At 42.5% G+C, this 25,034-nt stretch overlaps 1 protein-coding gene across 2 annotated transcripts in view; it reads right to left on the bottom strand.

Annotated features, from left to right (window-relative positions):
* Positions 1–1,170: 1,170 nt before the first annotated feature.
* Positions 1,171–25,034, bottom strand: part of Uggt1 (UDP-glucose glycoprotein glucosyltransferase 1) — a 135,705-nt gene continuing 111,841 nt past the window's right edge. For both annotated transcript variants that reach the window (XM_036167340.1, XM_036167341.1), the window contains 7 exons: positions 24,802–24,886; positions 23,607–23,789; positions 17,828–17,988; positions 16,318–16,432; positions 6,838–6,954; positions 6,276–6,429; positions 1,171–3,472 (listed from right to left, as the gene is read on the bottom strand). In XM_036167340.1, the coding sequence (XP_036023233.1) occupies positions 3,447–3,472; positions 6,276–6,429; positions 6,838–6,954; positions 16,318–16,432; positions 17,828–17,988; positions 23,607–23,789; positions 24,802–24,886 (841 nt within the window). In that variant the 3' untranslated portion in view covers positions 1,171–3,446. The remainder of the gene's footprint in view (positions 3,473–6,275; positions 6,430–6,837; positions 6,955–16,317; positions 16,433–17,827; positions 17,989–23,606; positions 23,790–24,801; positions 24,887–25,034) is intronic.

A 25,034-nucleotide genomic window follows, 5' to 3' on the forward strand; every position in this document is an offset into this window, starting at 1 on the left:
CCAGGACATTTCCTATTGGACAGCTTTGCGTGAAATCTATCCAGCAAAGTGGATCAGAGCTCCCTCTCAACTCCTCAGGCAAATCATTTCTTTTAATCATGCAGGTCTAAGAAGAACAATTTTAGAAAAAGATTTAGTCATGGAGGAGACAGACAAGAGGAGCGATTTCGGACTCCTGACCACGTGAGAGCTATCAGACCTGTTGTTGTTTTTCTTCCTTCTTTTTACTGGGCTCTTTACTATGGTGCATAATTCATGGACTCAGCCTAAAACCGGATAACATACATCAGGCAGAGCCTTAACAAGGCTCAGAACATAAAGTTTCCAGGCGAGTAGAAGAAATCCAGCTCTGCCATGGAGACTGTTTCTGACCAGACAGGCCCAGCACAATGCACGTATTCCTGGAGACAAAACATGTTCAATCGGAAATGTAGCTTCTGCCAGACTAACAATGTCAACTACCTTATGAAACCAACACACCATCACTCTCAACTTTTGACCAGACCCAGGATGCTGGAAAGCTGTGCCCTGAAAGCCCCAGGCCACAGAACAGAGACTGACTCACACTGGCGCATATAATCCTGACATGTCCCAGTTCACACTACCCTACTGGTTCAGAAAAGAATCTTTCTACTACTATATGACAAGAGGTTAAAAAAACAAAAACAAAAACCAACCAACCAATAAACAAACAAACAAACAAACAATTATATATATGCATGCCAAGAACAACAGTGAACTTTTCCAGAAGCTTGGATAATATGTGTGATCAGTTATTTCCTGCTTCTTGGAAAATATTTTACCTCTCTTTTCAGTCACAGTATGCTTTTTCATGGTGGAGATATCAGATGAAACCAACAGAGACACCCTTCCTGGGGCACTTAATGGTAGCATCACTTATGGGGCTTTTGCTTAATTTGTAGAGATGTTCAATCCACAGAAAGCAAGGACGAAGCTGGCAAAGGAAGGGTCTGGCCTACCTAGCATCAACTATTAATATGACTTATGTCAGGGTGGGGACACATGAGGGGCCGAAGGACCACAAAGGACATGAACTGCACCTTCCTTTCCCAGAGAGGATGCATTAATGACTTGGTAAAAAGGAGGAAACTGGCCAGGCAGTGGTGGGCATCTCTGAGTTTGAGACTAGCCTGGTCTACAGAGTGAGTTCCAGGACAGCCAGGGCTACACAGGGAAACCCTGTCTGGAAAAAAAGGAAACTGGCCACTAGGGCCAACATTTAAAAGCACATCCCTGTGACCTGACTATTTCCTGCTCAATCATAGGCTCCCAGGACCCTGGGAACAGTTTCTGCCTACAGCTGAGGACGGCAGCAGTGGTATCCCTGAAAGCTTAATACAATGTGGACATGAAGCCTGAACGGAGGCTGGCTCTAAGTTAACTTTGGGACTCGAAAATGGAGGGAAAATTACTTGATGTATGTGTGGTGAAATTTTTATTTTAAACATTCATGTTGTAATGTATAGTGTGTTGATGTCATGTGCTAGCTAAGAAGCTGGCTATGGGACATGTTTATCTCAAAATATCTCACAAGACCCTTTGTCTGGGGATGTGAGCCCCCCCCCTAACTTTATGACAAAACAGTTCAATAGTCTAAGAGTCAAAATATGACATCCTTGAACACAGTTGGGAACAATTCATTCCCAGACACCTTCCCAAGGTCAGAGGACTCAGCCACTGCTTGGCTCTGTTATGAAAGTGCCACAGTGGGTAGGGAGGCTGCAAGCGGGGAGAAAAGGGAACTCCAGCTGACTGTTTCAGCTTCCCTGGCTGGTTTCTGCAGGATGTTGTGAGCACCGAATTTGATGATGGTATTTTTAGTTTTGCTATTTGTTCTTTTCCTTGGAAGCCTTACCTGGGGGAAGCCACTCTGCTCTGCTTAGGATGCTCACTGGGGAACTCCAGCTGGCTGAGTTTCTGCTGGCTGTGTGAGTTCCCAGTCGATGATGTTTTGCTGTCTCTCACTATTTATTTCTTCGTAACTGCCCATTCAAATCCCAACTATGGCTACTGTAGATCATTCTTCCTTGAAAACACATGTATTACCTAGCTAAGATGGGCAAGGTCTTATCCATGTGTACTCACTCATCATATTCATTCTTTCTTTTTCTTTTTTTGGGGTGAGGATGAAATGCTGGGACGGAACACAGGGCGTTGAGCCACACCCCAGCTCCCTTCTTATTTTAAAGGGCAGGTTAAAGAGGGAAGAACAGCTCCTGTGACTGGACTCTATAACTCTCTGCTGCAGATCCTGGGTAGCCAGGTTAACAACATGTCCCAGGCTCACAGCCCAGGCTGCTCCTGACAAGGTGAGGCTGGACTGTGGCTGTGGACACACACAATGCAGCAGTTACCTTAGAACTGGACCAGGCCTTGGGCAAGTCTCAAATGCCAAAGGCAACCCACAGAGCCAAAGCAAAAGGGAAAAAGAGCACAGGAAACTGAGTTCCAGAGACAGCCATTCCTTGTCATTGGTCTGAGAGCATTTGGGGAAGTAAAGACCAACGACAGTCTCCTGGGTCTGAGAGAAGACTGGACAAGGGAAGGGGCAGACAGCATGGTGGTCATCCAGACAGAGGCCGAGTACACAGAGATGGACCACTGAGGGACTCAATATGCCTGTGCCCAGCCAGGAAATTCAGAACCAACCATTTTTAGAAAGTAGGAAGAAAAAGCAAACATTTTCATAAATATAAAAATTGTTTACAAAACAATTATGTAGAAAGTTCACTGGTAATAGAATAAAGCTTCCTTTAAATTCAGCCACACAGACTGAAAGAGAATGGCCAATTTCTGTCTTCTTCCTTTGACACCACAAAACTCTCCTCTGCTTGTTGTTTCCACAACCCTCATCCAAACCACCCCAGTTCTCCTGAAGACTGATTTCTTAGCAACTGAGCCAACCCTGAAGCCACATGATTATCGGTTGGGCTCAATTACACAGTGAGCCTGATGCTGGGGAAGAGAATGTGGGGCACGAGATGTGAGAAGTATGTTGGCATAGACCTTGAGGCTTGGACCTTGGATGAAGCATCTGCCGACCTAACCTGGTACAGGGTAGGCATCTGCAGTGCGGCGAGGTAAGGAAGAACATGGTGGCTCTTCTGGCAGCTTCAGAGCCAGTGCAGCAATGTGTGCTCTTGCGTGTGGGCACAAAGGACGTGGCTTCTCTCAGCCTGCCACCATGTCTCCCTCTGGTGTGAAGACAGTCCCAGAAGATCAGCCACTTGTCTTCCTCTGAGGTACAAATCCAACAGAGCCTTAGCCCCAAGGATCCGGCACCCACTGGGGTGCAGTAGTCTAAATCAATAGGTGTGGTGCACCTGCCCAATCGGTTCATCAGCAGTCGTATCGATAGATCAGAAAAAACTAGCAATTAGTACAAAAACTGTCAGACGGTGGGATTTCCTATCTTCTTCCAGAGATCATAATTCTTCATGTTTCTGAGATCCTATGGAAAAGAACAAAATGTAAGACTTAAGTGTGAGCATCGTCCACAGCACACTCCACTGTATGTCTCAGATGGCGATAGAGGAGCTTGGGGCTTGGTATTTTGTATTCAATTTTGAAAGCAAACATAAGAAAAAGAACACATTTTTAGTTTTAAGAACCACTGACTGGCACTGTGGCTATACTGTTTCACCAGGGCAGTACTGGCTCTCAGCCAACCTACTTTCCAGAGATCTTCTGCACTTACACATTTATTCGTGTGTCTGGATAGCTGTTTTCTTTGCTCCTTAAACTGTTTTAATGTTACTAATTGATATGTAACAGTAAAGTAAGTTCTTCATGTGGATTGTTTTTCCTTGTATTGAATTATTTAAGATGCATTCTCAACAGAGGAATTGCTGTGAAGACAGAATCATTTTCTTTCATAGTATGTTTTTATTTATTACCATTACTGTGTGCACACGTGTAGGTCAGTAGGTCAGAGGACAACTGTGTGGAATCGGTTCTCTCCTTCACTTTTACATGGGTTCTGGGTTCAGACTCAGGTCATCATCAGGCTGTGCCCGCTGTGTACCTTGCCTGCTGAGCCCAGTGTACAGGATTTTAGAGCCTCCCGATAACAGACACATTGCTTTTAAGCAAGGGCTTTCCAGACCCACAAAACTTCAGCAAGGCTCATTCACCAGAGTCTCACCAGTGTCTCATTTATGCACAGCATTATCAATACATCATTATTTTTTCATATAGCAGACACTAATGGTGATGCTAACTTCATTTCTATCTCCTTCCTATATGGCTCTTCTTTTGAATAGCTTGTTCGTATTCTTTGTCCATTTATCTATGGATAAATTTCATAATGAATTTACTTTTTAAAATGTGGAGGCAGAGGCAGGTGGATCTCTGTGAGTTTGAGGCCAGCCTGGTCTACCAAGTGAGATCCAGGAAAGGTGCAAAGCTACACAGAGAAACCCTGTCTCAAAAAACAAACAAACAAACAAACAAAAAAAGACATATTTTCAGCCAGGCGGTGGTGGCACACACCTTTAATCCCAGCACTTGGGAGGTAGAGGCAGGCAGATCTTTGTGAGTTCAAGGCCAGCCTAGTCTCCAAAGTGAGTTCCAGGAGAGGCGCAAAGCTACATAGAGAAACCCTGTCTCGGAAAAAAAAAAAAAAAAAAAGATGTATTTTCATTTTTTATGTATATGGGTGCTTTGTCTGCATGTATATCTGTATACCACATGCGTGCTGAGCCCACAAAGGCCAGAAGAGGCATCAGATCCCTGGAACTGGAATTACTGACTGTGCTTTTTAACCTTCTCTCCCACTCCAAATGTGGGCTGTTTTTATGGTGACTGTGTAACCTTCTAGCTATGATTCTTACTACCCTGGCAGAATAGACTGTCCAGTCACTCAAGACCTAAGCTCTGCATTTGCTTCTTAGGATAATAAGTTTAAAGTAGGAGAAATCTTAAGATCCAGAGGCCAGTTTATTCGTTGTTTTTGTAGGCTGGTCTCAAACTCGCTATGTGACTGAAGAATGAGTTTAACTCTTGATCCTCTCGCTTCTTAGCCTTGGGTAAATTGTCAAGACTTATATGGGCCAGGCGGGCAGTAGTGTATGCCTTTAATCCCAGCACTCAGGAGGCGGAGGCAGAGGCAGGCCTATCTCTGTGAGTTCAAGGCCAGCCTGATCCATAGAAAGAGAGAGATCCAGGACAGGAACCAAAATTACACGGAGAAACCCTGTCTTGAAAAACCAAAAAAAAAAGACTTGTATAGATGGGCAAAGGCACTAAACATTTATTTGTAAGTTTTATTAGCTTCAAAAACAAAACACCCAATTTGACTGGTAAACAATATGAAAGTTATTTTGTACAGAGATCTATGTCTAGCCTTGGAAGCACTAGGGACGGGACCCAGGGTCTTGCACATGCTAGGCAAGTGTTCTATCACTGAGTTGGGGTTGGAGCTGCAAAGCATGTCCTGGTCACTGCAGCAGGGCTCTTCTTCACTTGCCACAGGAAGCCAGGTCCCCCTGCGCTGGCAGAGCCGTTTTCTGCTGAGCCTTCAGAAAGACAAGTCTTCATGCTCTTTCAGCTTACTGCTACCCAGTTAAAATAACATTGTATGTGTGTTTGGTTTTTTAAATTTGTTTTTTGTTTTGAGACAGGATCTCACTATGTTTCCTTGACTGGCCTGGACTCAACGTAATTAGGCTGACCTCAAACTCAGAAATCCACCTGTCACTGTCTCCATAGTGCTGAGATTAAGGCTGCCATGCCCAGTGATGTGTGCCTCCCTCTAAATAATAAATGAACGAATTATGAAGTTATACTAATAAAATGATATAAAATAAAAGTTCTTTAGTTTAAATACACTCCATCCTCACACCAATATGCCTGTTTTACACTATTTACTTTCAAATAAATATATATTTTGTCTTGATCTACATTTATTCATTCTCTAGTACCATGGCAAATTTAATGACCACACACACACACACACACACACACACACACACACACACACACACACACAATAAACAAATACACATATTAAAAATTTCTTTAAAAAGCACCTCTTCTTCCTTTGACCAAACAAGAAAGTGTATATGTGTGTTGAGAAAACTTCATTGAGAGTGCTATTTAGAGGGCTGGCTGAAGGAGCAAAATGAAAAACAGAACCTAGCTGAGGTCAAGATCAAGGGAAAGGCATCCCTCTCCCCTCTACATTCCTTATTCTGTTGTCCTGACAATGGATCAGAAACAAGGAGTGACTTATCCACAGCCAGGCTCACACTCACCTTCCTGTGTCTTCTCCTCATGCAGGGTCCCCATCTCCTTCTCCTCTTGGAAGAGGAGCTGCAGCTGCTTGATCTCCTGATCATAGTCCTGCCACTCGGGGACGATCCGCACAGCAGCCTCCAGTTTGGGCTCTTTAGTCATGGGATTATTACACTGAAAACACAAGACGGCAGCTCAGCGGAGCTACAGCAAAGGCACACTGTACAGATTCAAAGGGGCATCCAGCGGGCACAGGGAGACTAAGGCAGGAAGAGCATGCCTTCAAGGTTAGGCCAGGTCACAGTGAGATACTCTCAGACCCAGAAGGCGGCAAAGGTTCCAGGCTAAAGGAAAACCTTCCAGGCACAGAGAAGACGGAATGGAGGACAAGTAGCGGCTCAGCAGAAAACGGCTCTGCCAGCGCAGGGGGACCTGGCTTCCTGTGGCAAGTGAAGAAGGGCCCTGCTGCAATGACCAGGACATGCTTTGCAGCGCCAACCCCAACTCAGGCAGAGTCAACTGGAACCAGCATTAGCAAGTGCCCAGGCACTGTCACAGGTCACAGCAGGGAAGACCACTCACCAGGTCGATCGTCTTTGCCCTCTTCTTAGACGCATCATCGCACCACGTCTCACACCAAAGCCACTCTTGAGGGAGAGATTTAATTGGCACCTGATGAATCATGTTATTGGGTAAATCCTGTTTGGTAAAGAAAATAAAACACAAGGATCAAAAACTCAGAAAGAAATTTAAATAAGCAACCAAAAAAAGTGTTAGCTTAAAATTCAACCAGAGGACCGGAGTTCAGTTCCCAGCACCCAAGGTGGGCAGTTCACAGCCACCTGTAACTTCATCTCCCGAGATCTGATGCCCCTTTCTGGCCTCTGCAGGCACCCACACACATATGCACATACCCACACTCAGACATGCACACACGTAATTAAAAGTCAAGAACATAAACAAAAAAACTTACAAAAACAAGCAATAACACTATCTCAACTGGGGGCCCAAAGAGGGGACTTTGAAGTTAAGATCATTAACAGCTCTCACAGAGAACCCAAGTTGGTTACCACCAACTGTATGGCAGCTCACAACCATCTGTATCTCCAGTTCCAGGGGACCTGATGCCCTCTTATGGCCTCCTCCAGTACTAGGCAAACATATGGTACATATACACCCATGCAGGCAAACACTTATACATATAAAAAACCAAAAACAACACAAACAAAATTCAATTACACTTTCCTGTATTAAGGTAAATTTAAAAAAAAAAAATCCTATTCTTTTGTTTTGGTTGAGACAGTGTCTCCCTTGCCCAGGCTGGTCTGGGACTTGTGAAGTCCTCCTGCCTGGCCTCTCATGGGTTGGGGTCACAGTTGTGAGTCACCATGCCTGGCCTCTGCTCACTTCTGAAGTTCAACTAGGGAGAAGAGATAGTTCTCATAATTTATACTTTTCCAGAAGAGAAGCTCCTGTCTGAGCTCTGCTCCCAAATGCAGGATCCCATATGTCTCCCACAATAAAATGCTCCATTATCCTAACACGCTGAAAAAAATCCAACATATCAATGAAATAAAATGCACACAAATGATTGACTGTGATGCTTGTAAAGAATGATGTAGTGTAGTCAACTGAGAGTAGTGGTATACAACTGCAATCCTAGCGCTCTGGAGGCAAAGGCAGAAGAGCTGACCGTCACTGAGTTGTTCCAGGCCAGCCTGGCCATGTGAGATCCTGTCTTCAAACAAGAGCAAGTCAGCCCAAACAGTATACTGCAAGCAACAACCACTCATCCCCTTGTGTTAAATGGGACAAGACAAATATTCCTATGGTGGTCTGAATGAGGATGCCCACACACGCTCACAGGTTTGACTACCTGATCCCCAGCTCAGGACCGTCTGTTTGGGAAGGATTAGGAGGTGTGGCCTTGTTGGAGGAGGTGTGCTCCTGAGGGCAGCTTTGAGGTTTCAAAAGACTCACACCAGTGTCTCTCTCTTCCTCCCACTTGTAGTCAAGATGTGAGCTCTCAGTTGTTCCTGCCACCATGGTTTTTGCCCCACCATCACGGACTCTGACCCTCTGAGAATGTAGGCCTAATTAAACGCTTCTCAATTGCTTGGTCATGGTGCTTTGTCACAGAAAAAGAAAAGTAACTGAGACAATCCCCTTTATCAAACCTGTCAACAAAACAAACATTAAACTTAAATTGTCAAATATCAAACCAGATGTATCCGAGTTTAGTTTTAGACACTGCTGAACTGGCAATACTGCAATACACAGAACAGCGTGTCCACTTAACTTTATATTCTGCGGGAAGGGCAAATTCTACCTCTGAAATGGTAGACAAGGTAAATGAGACTAACTTGAATCCTGAAGACAACTGAGGAGTTCAGTGATATTATGAAAAACACATGCTTGAGGCTGAGAGTGTGGTTCAGTGAAGTGTGTGTTCTGTGTAAATGAGGCCTAGTTAAATCACTATTACCACCACCACCCAAAACAAAAGAAAAGCATATGCATGAAGGCATCAAAGAGCAAATGAGAGAATAAATTATTAGGCCTGAGAACAGTGGCCCAGAAAGAAAACTGTGGATTCTGGGGCTCTTTCTCTAGCATCATAAGCTGCTAAGTAATGCTTTCTAAAGATTTCAACAACCAATCTGCCTCAGTAACCAAGAGTCACATATAAAGCAAGGAGACCAGTTTTGGATACTAAAAGAACACACCCACAACTTCAGAGTGAACAACGGTGGTGGTTTGAACTAGAACTTCCCTCATAGGCTCAGGTACCTGCACACCATGATCCCCAGTTGATGGGCTGTAGGGGAAGGTGTGGCCTCTCTGGTGGAAGTACATCAGTAGGGGTAGGCTTTGAGAATTCATTGCCCTGCCCCACTCTTTGCTTGGAGTTTGTAATTGAAAATGTGAGCTCTCAGCTTCCTGGTCTGACAGCCTATTGTCTTGCCTCCCCCACCATTGTGGACTCTCCCTTAGGAACTTTAAGCCCAAATTAACACTTCCTGAAGTTGCTCTTGGTCATGGTGTTTATCATGGCCACAGAAAAGTACTGTATATAGCAACTAACAGGCCCACCAAAGGCTGTAGATCAAATCACAGAGAGCCTCAACTGGACTTAAATAATCCTGGATTGCAGAACTAAGAGGCTCCTGACAGAAGGAATAAAATCTGTCAGAAGATACTATTCTTAACTTCAAATTTCTACAAATAACCTTACTAAAACAACATTTCAGACACTGCAGAAATAAACAGAAATATTGGGGGAGCCAGAGCCCCAACTGGACATCTCTTGTCACCAAATAAAGCTTCTAGTACTGACGGTGGGTTACATCTAATTGAGTTGTTAGCCAAAAGAAGTCCCATAGGAACCCCAAACAATCCAGGCTGTTGCCATGATTACAGGTTGCTCTCCACAAACTGTCAGTAAGACCCTATTGCTGAAGACAACACCCAACTCGTTAAACATGAAGACATCAGTTGGTGCATATGAAGAGCCTTTACCTGTAAATGCTAGCATCTTTGGTATAGGAAGGTATTCTGCATGCTACCAAGGAGAAATGAAAACACCAACCCAGCCACAAACACTCTGCTCTACAATGGTGTCCTGCCTGCAAGATATACTAGTGCAATGGTGGCACAAAGCTGTGGGAGTAACCAACCAATATCTGGATTGCCTTAAGACCCTCTCTATAAGATGGAACCCATACCCCAACACTGCCTGGGTGACTAAGAACCTGAGACTAGATAGCAAAGGGATCTAGGCAAAACCAAATACTACTGTCCTTTAAAAACAAAAACCAGGGTTGGGGATTTAGCTCAGTGGTAGAGCAAGCGCAAGGCCCTGGGTTCGATCCTCAGCTCAAAAACAAAACAAAACAAAACAAAACAAAACAAAACAAAACAAAACAAAACAACAAAAAAAAAAACATAGCAGTAAAATGATTCCTAATGGCATTCTGTTACACTCATAGATCAGTGCCTTGCTCAGACATCATCAGCGAAGCTTCCTCCTGAAGTGGATGGGAACAAATACAGAGACCGATAGCCAGACATTATGCAGAGAGTGGGAGCCCTTGGAACACTGAGCCCAAAAAGGGGATGACTTCACCAAATCCCTCCCACTCAGGGCTTAGGGAACTCCAAGGTAGAGGAGGAGAAAACAGTGTAAGAGCCAGAGGAGATGGAGGACACCAAGAAGACAAGGCCCTCTAAATCAACAGGATCACTGCAAACATGAACTCACAGAGACTGAAGCACCTTGCACAGGGCTTGCAAAGGTGTGCACCAGCTGGGGTTCTAAGACTGAAAGGAAAAGTAGAAACATGCCCTCATCCTACCCCAGAAGCTATCTCCAACTGATAACCACTTGCAAATGAAATTTTAGTTTTCTCCAAGGAAGTCTCACTGGAGAAATAAACTCTCTACTTTTTTTTCCCCCTCTGAGACAGGGTTTCTCTGTAGCTTTGGAGCCTGTCCTGGATCTCACTCTGTAGCCTAGGCTGACCTCGAACTCATAGAGATCCACCTGCCTCTGCCTACTGAGTGCTGGGATTAAAGGCGTGCGCCACCACCACCAGGCTTAAACTCTCTACTTTTAAGGGTAGGCAGTATGCCCTGAAGGAGATGGCCAACAGAAAATGAACTCAATGGCAGACATTTTTGGAGGTTCCTTGTTTCATAATATGATGTTAGGGATTTTTCTTTTTAATTTTATTTTACTTTTGATTATGTATATGTATACACACACATATACAAATACACACACACACACACACACACACACACACACACACACACACACATTTTAACCCCACAGGCCCTTTGCATATATACTTTGACTCCCAGTTTAGTGTTCTTATGAGATTATTGAATGTGCAAATGAGTCTCTAATTCTTGTGCCTTTTCTTGGGTTCTTTTCCTTCTGTTTGGTTTGTCCAATTTTCAATGTGTTGGTTTTTTGTTTTATCCATTTATGTTTTATTTTATTCTTATCCCATATTGTTATCCTGTTTCTTTTCTAAGGAGAGACAGAAAATGAGTGGATTCGGATGTGAGGGGAGGTGGGGAGGAACTGGGAAGAGTAGAGGGATTGGAAACTGCAATCAGGATATAGCATGTGGGGGGGGGATCTATTTTCAATAAAAGAAAAAAAACAGCTGAGAGAAAACATAAACAAAAAATGACAAATCAGTAGCTGTGTAGATGAGAGCTAGCAGGTGGTACAAAGACTTTAAAGTCAATATGGTCACTCTACGTAAGACTATTTTAAAAAATAAAGGGTAGAGAATTTCAACACAGAACTGAAAACAAAAAATATTAAAATGGAAACAACCCAAAACATCTTAATTAAAATTAAGAGCAAACAGAAGACTAAACCAATCAGAGAGGAAATCCCAGGAGCAAAGAGGACAAAAGTCTAAAATAAAGGGTTAAACCAGAGAGAGCACTGGACACAGGAGGTGGCTGCAGGAAGAACTCTGCAGGGTATTGCTTCAAGACAGCCAAGAGTAAAGTCACACATTGAGAAAAACCACAAACCCTGCCAACACCAAGCAAGAAAGACCAAAAATCAACACACGTGTCCAGTAGAGGGTCTGTCAAAACTCAGTATGAAGTAACTATGAGGGCACACACCTATACACTGAGCACATGGGAAGCTGAAGCAGGGGAATCATCATTGGGAGACACAGGCCAGCCTCAGCTACAGTGTGAGAAAGACCCTGTCTTAAAAAATCAAAACCCACCGGGAGGTGGTGGCGCACGCCTTTAATCCCAGCACTCAGGAGACAGAGGCAGGCTGATCTCTGTGAGTTCGAAGCCAGCCTGGTCTACAGAGCGAGATCCAGGAAAGATGCAAAGCTACACAGAGAAACCCTGTCTCCAAAAACAAACAAACAAACAAACAAACAAACAAACACATACATACATACATACATACATACATACATTACATAAACAAATCAATCAATCAAAACCCACAACCAGCCGGCTGGCCACTTCATTGCAATACAAATCTTTTTTTTTTTTTTTTTTTTAAAGGATTACAAGGTTGTTTTATTAGACCTGGCAGACTTGCAGTATATGGAATATTCAGTTTGAATTTCTGAACACAAAAGCAGAAGCCCTGTCTCGGGAACTCTGGGAATTGCACACAATACAAATCTTAAACACAGCAAGAAACTAAACTTAAAATAAAATCATCAGGGCAGCAGGTAACAGCTCAATTGAAACATCAGAAACCAAAAGACTGTGAAAGAGAAACTGCATGAAAACTTCTAAAAGAAATAACTGCAAGACTGGAGAGCTGGCTCAGAGGTTAAGAGCACTGGCTGTTCTTCCAGAGGACCCGAGTTCAACTAGCAGCCACATGGTGGCTCACAACCATCTATAATGAGATCTGGTGCCCTTCTGGTGTGCAGGCAGACATGCAAACTGAACACTGTATACATAATAATAAATAAATCTTTAAAAAAAAAAAAAAAAGAACTGCCATGTTGCCAGTTTAAACTCACTGAATATATACTTCAAGTACAGGGAGCTGGGGTACAGTTCAGTGGTGGGGAGCTGCCTAGCACTATGAGGTCCTGGGTTAAATCCATGCCCTTCCCAAAAGAAACAAGTATAAACACCAAAGAATGAAGATGGACCCTTACCTTACACTATCTGCAAATCAACCAAACTGTAGCAAAGACCTCAAGTGTAAAACTCTAAAGAAAGCACAGGGGAACCTCTAAGATGGTAGACTTGTGTATGGACTCCAGGATAGGACAGCAAAAAAGCACAGGTAACAAGAAAGGGAGAATGGAAGTAATGTCAGCCTCTTATCTGGTGATGAATTACTGTTCATAACATACAAAGAACTCCTGAACTCAGTAATAAATAACTCTAAAATGGGCAACTGGCTTAAATAGCCCCCTTTCCACATGTAACATATAAATGACCAAACAGAAAGACAGCAACATCACTTGTCAAAAAAGAAAGAAAGAAAGAAACCACAATGAGAACCAAGCATGGAAGCCCAAGCTTGTAATCAAAACACAAGGAAGACTGGACAGGAAGACCACAGAGTTTGAGGCTAGCTCAGACCACAGATCCCCACACAGTAAGAGTCTCATTAGGCCAGCCATTCTTTAAACTTCCTTTGTGTGTGCATGTGCACCATGTGGAGAGGTCAGAGGACAAATTGCAAGAGCCAGGTGTGTCTTTTCACCACATGGGATCTGTGGCCCAAGCTCCGTCAAGTATGGTAGTGGCAAGCACCTTTACCTGCTTTGCCATTTGGTTTACCCTGTTTTCTTTTTTTTTTTTTTTTAAGAGAGCCTGGCTATCTAGTCCTGGCTGCTCCAGAACTCCCTACACAGGTTGAAATGGTCTAGAACTTGCAGTGACCCTCTTCTCTCTCCTTCTGGAGCTCTGGGGCCATAGTGTGCCACCACACCTGGCCAGGGTAACTTTTAAGAAATAAGTTCTGGGGCTGGAGAGATGGCTCAGTGGTTAAGAGCACTGGCTGCTCTTCCAGAGGTCCTGAGTTCAATTCCCAGCAACCACACAGTGGCTCACAACCATCTGTAATGAGATCTGGCACCCTCTTCTGGCCTCCAGGGATACATGGAAATAGAATACTGCATACATAATAAATAAACAAACAAACAAATAAATGAATGAGTGAATCTAGAAAGAAAGAAAGAAAGAAAGAAAGAAAGAAAGAAAGAAAGAAAGAAAGAAAGAAAGAAAGAAGTTAGAAATGCAGATAGGGCCAGAGATGGCTCCGTGAGAGAAGGCACTTGCTGCCAAACCTGACAACCTGAAGTGGATCTCTGAGAAAACAAGTTCTTACAAGATGTCATCTGACTTCCACATGTGTGTTACGACATGAGTGTGCACCTGAGAATCTGCAGCAGATGGAGTCCTGTGCATAACTAACTGGAATGCAGAGTGTGCCAGCGTGGTGGGAAAGTGTGGTGGCCTCTCAAACAGTAAATATTGAGGGCTGGTATGAACCAGCACTTCTATTTCTTGGTATCTACCTGAAAGGACTGAAAGCAAGAACTCATGCACTTGTCTACCAATGTCCACAGCAACCGCATACACCCGTCAGTGTGGAAATAAGTCAAATACCCCTAGACAGATAACTTTAAACATATACTATTAAAGTGATACACTAGAAAGATAAAGCAAATGTAGGATGAAGAAAAGAAAAGATATAATACAATGGTACAAGAGAATGAACAGGAAGTATCAGGTGTATATTCTGCCTCACTAACAATTACAGCAAACACAAATGGATTGAATTCTCCAATTGGAACTCAGCTCACCTGGAGTAAGCAGACTGACCATGAAGTATTGATCAAAACATAAGCAATAGCATTTCTCACACTGCTGATGGAAGAGTCAACTAGAATCACACTAAAAGTTGTTTGAGTGGCTGGAGAAATTGCTCAGTGGTTGTTTGAATAGCTGCTCTTCCAGAGGACCTGAGTTTGGTTCCTAGCACCCATGCTGGGTGGCTCAAAACTGCCTGTTACTTCAGCTCCAGAGATCTCTGACCTCTGAGGGCTGTACTCTTGTGCACATACCGCCCTCAAATATATATATAATGTAGAAATGGTAGTACAGACACAAATAACTGATGACCTAGTACTCCCACCTATAGTGATATATGCATACACAAGTGCTCACAGTGGCATTATCCACAGAAGTAAAAGACTGAAAATATGCCAGGCTAGGGAGGTATAAGCTTGCAGTGCCAGCTTCTCAGAAGGCTTAGGCAAAAGGACTGCTTGCATCCAGAAGTTCAAGGGTAGTTTGGAGAACATATCTCAAAACCTTTTTGTTTTGTTTTGAAACAGATTTCTCTTTGCAGCCCTGGCTGTCCTGGAACTCAATATAAAGGCCAGGCTGGCTTCTGTCTCCAGAATGCTAGAACTGAAAGTGTGCTCCACCATGCCAAGAGAAGGAAGAAGGGAGAAATGCAAATGAAGAACAGCTAAGTAAAATGCATGAAAAACAGCAAAAACAAAAAGCAAACAAACAAACAAAAAACCCACGTGAGTAGAAGGACATCTCCAAGACAAAATAAGAGGACAAGAGAAAACAGAACACATGACCTAGGCAGGACCACAGGCTCAGACTGAATCTACAGAGAAGCAAGTGGACTGACTCCTGTCAAAGTCAGGGTGAGGGGAGCAGTGTGATGGCATAATGATGTACTGCTGAGTAAGGTTGTGGTTATGGGCTTTGCTTTGTAGTGACTCCTTGATATACTCTATGATGTAGATTTTAATGGATACTACATACCACAATAAACAACTGAAAAATGTTAAGAAAGTTAGGTGGATCAAGATCAGCCTTGTCTACAAGTCAAGTCTTAAACAAGGAAGGAAGGGAGGGAGGAAGGGGGAGGGAGAGAGAGACTGATTGACAGTAGATATCTAAAAATACCTAAAACTATAATTTGGGGCTGGAGAGAAGGCTCAGAGGGTAGGAACACTGGCTGCTCTTCCACAGGACCCAGAGTGGCACCTGACAACTGTCTGTTACCCTAGTTCCAGGGGATAAGACTCCCTCTTCTGGACTCTGACTGCACTGCACACATGGTAAATAGAAATGCATGCAGGTAAAACACCCATATACATAAAAAAATAAAATAAAAAATGAACCCAAATAAAACAAACCTATAATTTTAGTTCTGAAAATGCTTGCTATGTGAAATTGTTATTCAGCAAACCTTCCTAAAAGTTTCTGACGGGGGGGGGGGGGGGGGGGTCAGGGTTAGGAATAGTTTAATACTATAGTATGTAAATGCCAAGCTATTTGACAGTCTCAGTTCTTGAGATCAGACATAAATATCTCTCTCTCTCTCTCTCTCTCTCTCTCTCTCTCTCTCTCTCTCTCTCTCTCTCTCTCTCACACACACACACACACACACACACACTTTCCATGAATAAACAGTCCAGTTCTAAAAGAGTACTGAGACACAAATACTATTTCATTTTATGACACAAAATGGCATGACTGTATGTGAAACCGTCGATGGTCACTTACTTGATCAAGGTTTGAAAGACTGTTAGGGTCTTGGCTCAGACCTTGGTACTGTCCCCTGAGTCTGTCACCAGCAGCTATTTTCCGAAACTTCTTCAGATCCACAACATACAGTGCACTGAGCAGAGGAGAGACACGTGTCACAGCCAAACCATGGATTTATGTCAACAACAAACCAAACTGAACGATTCAATAGGTCATGAGCCAGATGCTTCAAGTGTCACTGAGAGGGTGAACTGGAGGGTGACAGCAGAGGGAATGTGCATCCTTCAGAGAGGACACATCCTGAAGGCCATGCTCTGCTGTAGTAGCTCACCCAGCCAGCCTTTTATTTTGTTGTCTTACAAGGAAATTAATTCCTGAGGCAATATTTCTAGCTAACTCAGAAGATTTAGTAATAAAAATCATTGAAACTGATATATAATAGCCCTTTACCAAAGCTATCCTGATGATCTCTTAAATGGGGGTGGCGGCAGTGTTATAATTCTTTCAGGCCAGGAAACAAAGTATAACTGAAATCACTGTGCTTCATCATTCATCTCCGTATGTGTCCTTTTTTAAAGGATTTATGTAGGGAGCTAGAGATTTGACTCAGAGTAAAAACACTGTCTACTCTTCCAGAGGATCAGCGTTTGGTTCCCAGCATTTACATAGTGGCTCACAACCACCTGTAACTCCAGTTTCAGGGGATCTGACATCTTCTAGCCTTCATGAAGACAAAACAATTATACACATAAAATAAGTAAATCTTTTCTTTTTAAAATTCATTTTTACATGTAGGGGTGTTTTACCTCCATCTATGTCTGTGTATCAAATGCATGTAGTACCTACACAGGCCAAAAGCCCTAAGATGCCTTGGAACTGGAGTTATAGACAGTGGTGTGCCACATGCGAGTGCTGGGAATTGAAACAAGGCCCAGTAGAAGAGCAGTCAGTGCTGTTCACCTCTGAGCTGTCTGTCTCTCCAGCCTGTATTATTTCTTGTATGTGCCCTAGCCTCCAAATCTTCCAAACACACTTCTTCCAGAAGACATGGTATGCCCACTAGAAATAATAAATGCATATGCTGGTTGGTGGTAGTAGATATTTTGTTTTGTTTTGTTTTGTTTTTGAGACAGGGTCTCACTTTGTAGCTCTGGCTGTCCTGGAACTCACTCTGTAGACCAGGCTGGCGCCAAACACACACAGAGATCTGCCTGTGCTGCCTTCCCAGTGCTGGGATTAAAGGCATGTGCTACCATGCCCAGCCCATACACTGACCCAAGAGGTTACAAATATACCTAAAATAGGCAAAAAAAAAAAAAAAAGTATTTCATAAATTATGCATCAGGACACACTGTAACAGGAAAACTATGAACAACACACTGCAGTATATGCAGCTAAGCAAAAGAATAAAGTCTCTCTTTATAACACGACATTCTTAGAATTTAAGAATTTTTCTTTAAGCCATACTAATAGAATACCTATTCACGGATTCAGCAAAGTTGAATTGTAGGGAGCACTCTTTCAGTACCTGATATGATACTTCCGACCAGCCAAATGGCTGGCCCAGTACCCTGACTTCCAGAACCGGTAGCCATCCATTTCTCTTCTGCTGTCGCAGAAAGGCGTGTAACCGTAAGGGGCACCATCCAAATTGAAATCCCTTAACTCTTTCAGATCTGTTCGTACAATCTGCAGTAGAGAAAATACTTGTTAGCCAACATGCAGACAACTTAATGCGTTCCTGAAAGTAGCACACACCGCACCAGGCAGCAGGAGGGCAATTCAGTGAGTCACAGCACAGCTGAGAACACAGCCTGGATTCCTGCACTGTCCGCTGTAATCTGACTGGCGTTTTGAGCAGTTGGTCCCCACCTGGTGGGTGGGGCTATTCTGAAGGCTGTGGAGCCTTTCTGGAGGTTGGGCCTGGCTGGTGAAAGGCTCTAGGGACAGGCCTAGAAAGCTTGCAGCCTGGCCTTGCTCCAGCTTCTATTCTCTACCCTTGGTCTGCTGTCATGGAGACAAGCAGTCACAACAGGCACTCCCCCGTCCATCATCCACTTTCCCTTCCCTGCCACGCCAGGCTACATGTACCCTCTGAGACTATGAGCCCAGACGGAGCTCTCCTCCTCCCTTGAGCGGCTCCTGTCAGGGCTTTGGTCCAGGCAATGAGACAAGTATTAGGATAGGAAACCGATACTGAAGCACACACTGGAGTGACAGAACCTGACCAGCGGCTTGCAGATCTCAAGCTGGTCTGTGGGAAGCATGTGGAGGAGTCTGCAGATGCAGCTAGAGAAGCCCCACAGTGCTGTAAGCAGAGCTGCGAGGGCCACTCTGGTGGGAGTGCCCAGGACCAGAATGTCAGACGTGTAGACAGGAAAGACTGCTGATGAGGGTTCAGATGGGAGTGAGGCCCTAGGTTCGGACAAACTGAGTTAGGGTGAATTCAAAAGCAATGAACCTGTTTATTTAACACGGAATTTCAAGACTGTCTTATTTTCAACCTATGGCTTGGTTAATAAGCTGCCTGCTTTGAGTCAGATGTCCAGGAGCAGAATCAACAGAAGAAGAGAAGGTTAACAAAAGGCTAGTTTAGCAGTGAGGAGAAAGCAGCTGTAACTATTAGAAAGATCAGCATCACTGTGGAGAAGGTACGAAAGAGAAATATCTGCAGCATTCCTGTCCTAAGAACCAAGTATTTCCTATGAACTTCATTTGTCACCCGTGCCAATAACACTTATCTGAGCTGGATGTGGTAGCACAGGCCTGGAGTCCTAGTACTCGAGAGGCAGAGACAGAAGGACAATTTGGACAACAGAGAAAGGCTGTTTCCAAATCAATGAAGGAACAAATAATAAAGTACCAAAAATCTGGGCAGATAAACTGACATAGTGACCAAGTAATATTAAACATTTATTTTTTTGAATTCTTGGTATTTATGTTAAATGAACAAAGTAAGATACAAGACTGCGCACACACAATAGAGTAGCTGTATTTAAGACAAGATGAAAATGAGATGTGCCGGGAAGCTAAAGACGCAGGGCCAATCCTGAACTTAGGTAAGGCCTACTGGTGTGCAGGGAGCGTAACATCTACAAACAGCTTCACCAGAAGCTGCAGACCCAGGGTGGGGACTGGACTGACTCCAAATTAGAACCACAAGCTTATCAGAAGTCTCACATCTTGCAGTGGCTTCAGTGGAAGCTGTGGATTCACAACATGAACCAGATTTTACTCTGGAAGTTTCACAACTCACAGAGGAAGCTGCAGACCCAAGCAGGATGCCCCCACTCACACAGCACAATACCTGGCCCTCAGAGGGAGATTTTCGATAGAGATCCTGTCTCTACACACTTGTCCCACAGAAGGAAACAATTTAGTCCTCTCCTGAACACCGCAAATACCACCACTGAAAGAAAATAAAAGGTGACTTGAATTTAAACAATGAAAAATAGAAAAGAAAGGAAAACTCAACCAGTAAACTGACTCCAGATGTGTAAGGCCCATGGCAGAAACAAAAACAAAACCAAGATAACAAATCTCCTTCGAAGATTACTAATCCCACTGCTATAGCTCCTGATGAAAGTGGCTAGGAAGAACTTACAAGCCAAAGAATTTAAGAGAATAAATATAACTATGTCCAAACAACTTAAAGACAAGAATACATTCTGAGAACAAAATAAAAAGGGCTGAATGAAATAAGGAAGTCAGCTGGGCGGTGGTGGCGCATGCCTGTAATTCCAGCACTCGGGAGGCAGAGGCAGGTGGATCTCTGTGAGTTCGAGGCCAGCCTGGGCTACAGAGCTAGTCCAGGACAGGCTCCAAAGCTACAGAGAAACCCTGTCTCGAGAAATAAACAAACAAACAAAAAAAAAAAAAAAGAAAGAAAGAAAGAAAGAAAGAAAGAAAGAAGGAAGGAAGTCAACCTAAGACATGAAAATTGAATTGGGAGATGGAAAGAGAGACAGAGACAGAGGTCAATGCTGAAGAAAAACCAAACTGAAATGATGCTGGAATAAAAAATTCAGTTAGCCAAATAAAGTTTCAGCTGGAAAGCCTCACAAACATAATGGACTTGTGGAAAACAGAGTATGAGGGCAGAAAGTCAAGATAGATCAAATCATGCAGCAAAGGTCAATGATAAATGGTTGGGAGAAGGGACGGGGTTCGATGGGAGAGATCTGGGATACCATGGAAAGACCAAAAGACCAAATCTTCTAATTATAGGCACAGAAGAAGCAGGATGCTATACCAAAAGCACAGTGTTTTTATAAAATCATAGAAGAAATTTCCCCAAATCTAGAGAAAAAGATGCAGGCTACGAGAAGCAACAGAATTCCCAATTAGACAGGACCAGAAAAGAAACTCCTAACATATTATACCTAAAATACTAAAAACATAAAATAAAGAAAGGATACTCAAAGCTTCAAGAGGGAAAGGTGGTGCCATCTATAAAGGCAGAACCATCAGAATAAGACCTGGTTACTCAGCAGAAACATTTAAAGCCAAAAGGAAAGATACAGTCCAAGCTCTAAAAGAACACAACTGCCAACCAAGAGTACTATACCTAATAAAACTATCTACTAAAAATCGAAGGACAGTGGAATAGAGCTTAGTGGCTAAGAGCACTGGCTATTCACCCGGAGGACCAGGTTTGAGTCCCGACTCCCACATGGCAGCTCACAACTGTCCATAACTCAGGTTCCAGGGGATTCTCTGGTGAGTTGTACCAGAACTTCAAACTAATACCAATACTATTCAAATTGTTCCACAAACTAGAAAAGGAAGTCTTTTGAGCTTTTTATGACGGTAGTATTACGCTGACACCAAAATCAGATAAAGACAATCCACAACAACAAAAAGAAAATTACAGGCCAATCTCCTTGATAAACATAGATGTAAAAATCTGCAATAAAATCCTAACAGAATTCAACATTACATTAAAAATATAATTCATCATGACCAAGTTGGCCTTTTTTCAGTGAATGCAGGAGCAGTTCAATACATGTATATCAATAAATGAGATTCATCACATTAATGAACTAGAGAACAGAAATCATGTTTCTCTTAACACAGAACCAACCTGAAGCCACCAACATCATACTAAATGGAGAAAGTATCAAATCTTCTCCCTAAGATCAAGAACAAGACAAGGAACAAGTTCTACTTAATACAGTCCTTGAAGTCTTAGCTTGAACAATCTGACTAGAGAAGGAAATAAGAGGAATTCAAATAGGAAAAGAAGTCACAGTATTTCTTTTTGGAGATGATAGATAGTATTTTATACATAACAGATGCTAAAGACTCTAAGAAAGCCGTAGAGCTGACAAATACTTTCATCAAAGTGACAGAATACAAAATCAACATTAAAAAAAAAAAAAGATCAGTAACCTTCCTATATTACAATAGCAGACTGAAAAAGAAACCAGGGAGATCATAGGCACAAGCTAACAAACTTAAACCATCTGGGAATAAACCTAACCAAGTAAACAAGAGATCTCTACAGTGAAAATTTTTAGAGAATGAAGAAAGAAATGGAGGGAGGTAGAAGACAGAAAGGTATCCCATGCTTGTGGATTAGAGGAATCACTATCATGAAAATGACCATCCAACCAAAAGCAGTCAACACACTCAAGTGCAATTCCAAAAACAATTCCAAGTCTATTCCTTGTAGACTGAAAAAACATCCAAGAAAATTTATACAGAGGCACAAAAGACCAAGTATAGCCAAAGCAATCCTAATCAAACACAACAGTGCAGGAGGTATCACTGTGTCTGATTTTAAATTATACTAGTAATAAAAAGAACATGGAACTGGCACAAAAGCAGACACATGCATCTGTGGAATAGAACCGAGGACCCAGATATAAGTCCATATAACTAGTTTTGATTTTTGACAAAAGTATTAAAAAATACACAATAGAGAAAAGGCAACATCTTCAATAAATGGTACTAAGGAAACTGGAATTCAATATGAAACTAGATCCTTATCTCTCACTCTGTACAAACTAAACCCCAATTCGCCAAGAACCTTAACGTAAGACCCGGTAGACTCTGAAGTTGCTAGACAAAAAAGTAGGGAGCACACTTCTACTTACAGGCACAGGGAGGGTTTTCTGAAGAAGACTCCAATAGCAGAGGAAATAAAGTATTCAGTCAACAAACGGGCTCTTATGACCTGAAACGCTTCTGTACAACAAAAGCAACTGTGAAGCGAGTGTATGCACACCCCACAGAATGGGGAACACTTTTACCACCAGTGCAATGGTGGCATGACTGCTCTAGGGTAACTAAGGGCTTTCTGACTGGATTTGAGGCTTGCACCACAGGAGGGAATCTCCTACCTAGTATTGTAATCACAGCCAGAAATGCAGAACTGGGGAAATCATAGGCCCTAGAGCAGAACCTGCTATTGTTATTTTCCTAAATAGTGATGTTCAAGGTACCTTCTAAACAGTCATGTTAGAACTCATAGACAAGTGCTGCACTTGCTCTGTCAGAGAAGCTTCTTTATGCAGTGGGCAGCAGAGAGATACATCACTGGTCAAAGTAATGAGAATAGAGACCAACTGCTCAATGCTAAACAGATTATCGGTATCATCTCCCCTATCTCCCAAGCCTTAGTGAACACTGAGGTAGATGAGATGGAAGGGATCTAAGAGCGTGACGATGGGAAGAGTGCTGGGAAATGTCTTTTGGACATGACATGGTTATCATACCATAAACTCATAGTAGCTGTGGCTACCTGCACAAGACCTATACAAGGTCAAGCCAGCCAAAATGCAGTTGGATGGGGTAGATGACAAGTAGGCTCCACCCCTTACTGAGGCATTACTGCCACTGGGTAGTTGCTGAGAAGAGAGAATCATTCTTTTTTAGAATATGGCTACTGATAAGATTCCTATGCTCCAGCAGATGAATCTATAACCATGCACCTATGGGCTGCACTAATGGAACATAGTGAGTTAGTTACGGAGGGTATATATATGATCATGTGACCGCATTTTATTGTATACATGCATGAAATGCTCAAGGAAAAAGATATTTAAAGGGAGATGAGCTGATGGAACTTAAATTTAAAAAGTGATTAACATCTGGGTGATATCTTTTAATATTTCTGAAATACTAATACAAAATAAACAGGTACTTTTCCCTATCTGAAAATTGTTTTTAAAAAGGAAAAGAAGGTTGGGGATTTAGCTCAGTGGTAGAGCACTTGCCTAGCAAGTGCAAGGCCCTGGGTTCGGCCCTCAGCTGGGGGGGGGGGGGCTGGCTGACATATGTAACACCTGGTGTTCAGAGCTCACCTGATCCGCGTCTACAAATAGGAACTTGTCAACAACCAGTGGGAAAAGCACATCCAGAAAGAGGATCTTGTAGCCCCAGATGATCCGCTGCTTCTCTGTCTGCTGATGAAGCCACCGTGGCCATTTGTACTGAACAAGTTCATACTGGAAATTGTATTTGCTGGCCATATAAGGTATAAACTCCTATTTTTAGACACAGGGAACAATAATTATTCATTCTTGTTAAGAAAATTGATTCCTTAATGTAAGTTAACCACCATTATTACAGTACAACCAAAATACTTACACTAAAACAAGGTCTAGTGAGAATTTTGGTCTTAATTCACTTGACTCACAAGAGCACATATAAACTCTGGTCCAATCCCCATTTCTTGATGATGTCTAGTCACCACATGATATGACAGAAATCTGCAGGTGAAGGCTTTTACATTTATAACTCTGTGTGTAGGTGCTTAAGACATATAAGCTCTAGGTTCACTTATCTAAATTTGATTTTAGCAAAACACTTTTGAGCTTGAGAGTAAGATCTTCCCAAGGCTAAGTCTAACCCAGAGTATTACATGTAGGAGCCAAAACTCTTCAATTTCCTTTCCAATTAACAAGTAAGTCTTCTGTATCTAAGACACTAGTACCTTCAGGAGATCAGAAGTAACTACTCATCCAAGATGAGTCCCCACTGAATATAAAGTTTTGTTGTTGTTGTTTTGTTTTTTTGTTTTTTAATACTATAAGGGGAAAAAAAAGGAGGATGCAAGAATGCAAGTTAAAAAGGAGACTGTCCAAGTGTGGTTTCCTCTGGCATAGAGGAAGCATCCCTTCCATTCCTTACTCATGAGAAAATTAATCATTCTCAAAACATACCATCACTGTGCTTCTTAAACTAAGGCAAGACATGCATGCCTCCAAGGAAAGGGTTGTTATTTTGCTAAAACATTATCTCTTAGAAAAGACAAAGACTCTCCTCCTATATCACCTAGCTTCAAACAGGCCACAATTTTGGGTTTAGCTTTATAAAAACTATTACCCCAAATAGAGCAACCTGGAAGAAAAAAATATATAGAAATAGACAATGAAATTAGGGTATTCTAATAAAATGGATAAAAAAATAAGTGTACAGATAAAACAAAGGTAGAAAAGAATATGTTACAGTGTAAATATTCCCTTCACAAGGTTTCCTTTTTCCCCATGAACAAACCTTAAATGTAGGGGACAAATAATTCTTCAAGAACCAGAATTTCACAGGAGTTTTGGTATTCTTCAGCACTGATAGCATCATTATGCTGCCAAACAAAACAAATAATGATTTTCCAATGCTTTTTACCCTCAACAACATTAAGCAGAGAAAAATCACAAGATTGACAGCAGAGCTAACTTGTGGTTCAATTAGGGAGAGACCTTCACTAATGGGCTAATGGGACAGTATACATG

Source organism: Onychomys torridus, chromosome 18 (assembly GCF_903995425.1).
Source record: "Onychomys torridus chromosome 18, mOncTor1.1, whole genome shotgun sequence".
Lineage (NCBI taxonomy): Eukaryota > Metazoa > Chordata > Mammalia > Rodentia > Cricetidae > Onychomys > Onychomys torridus.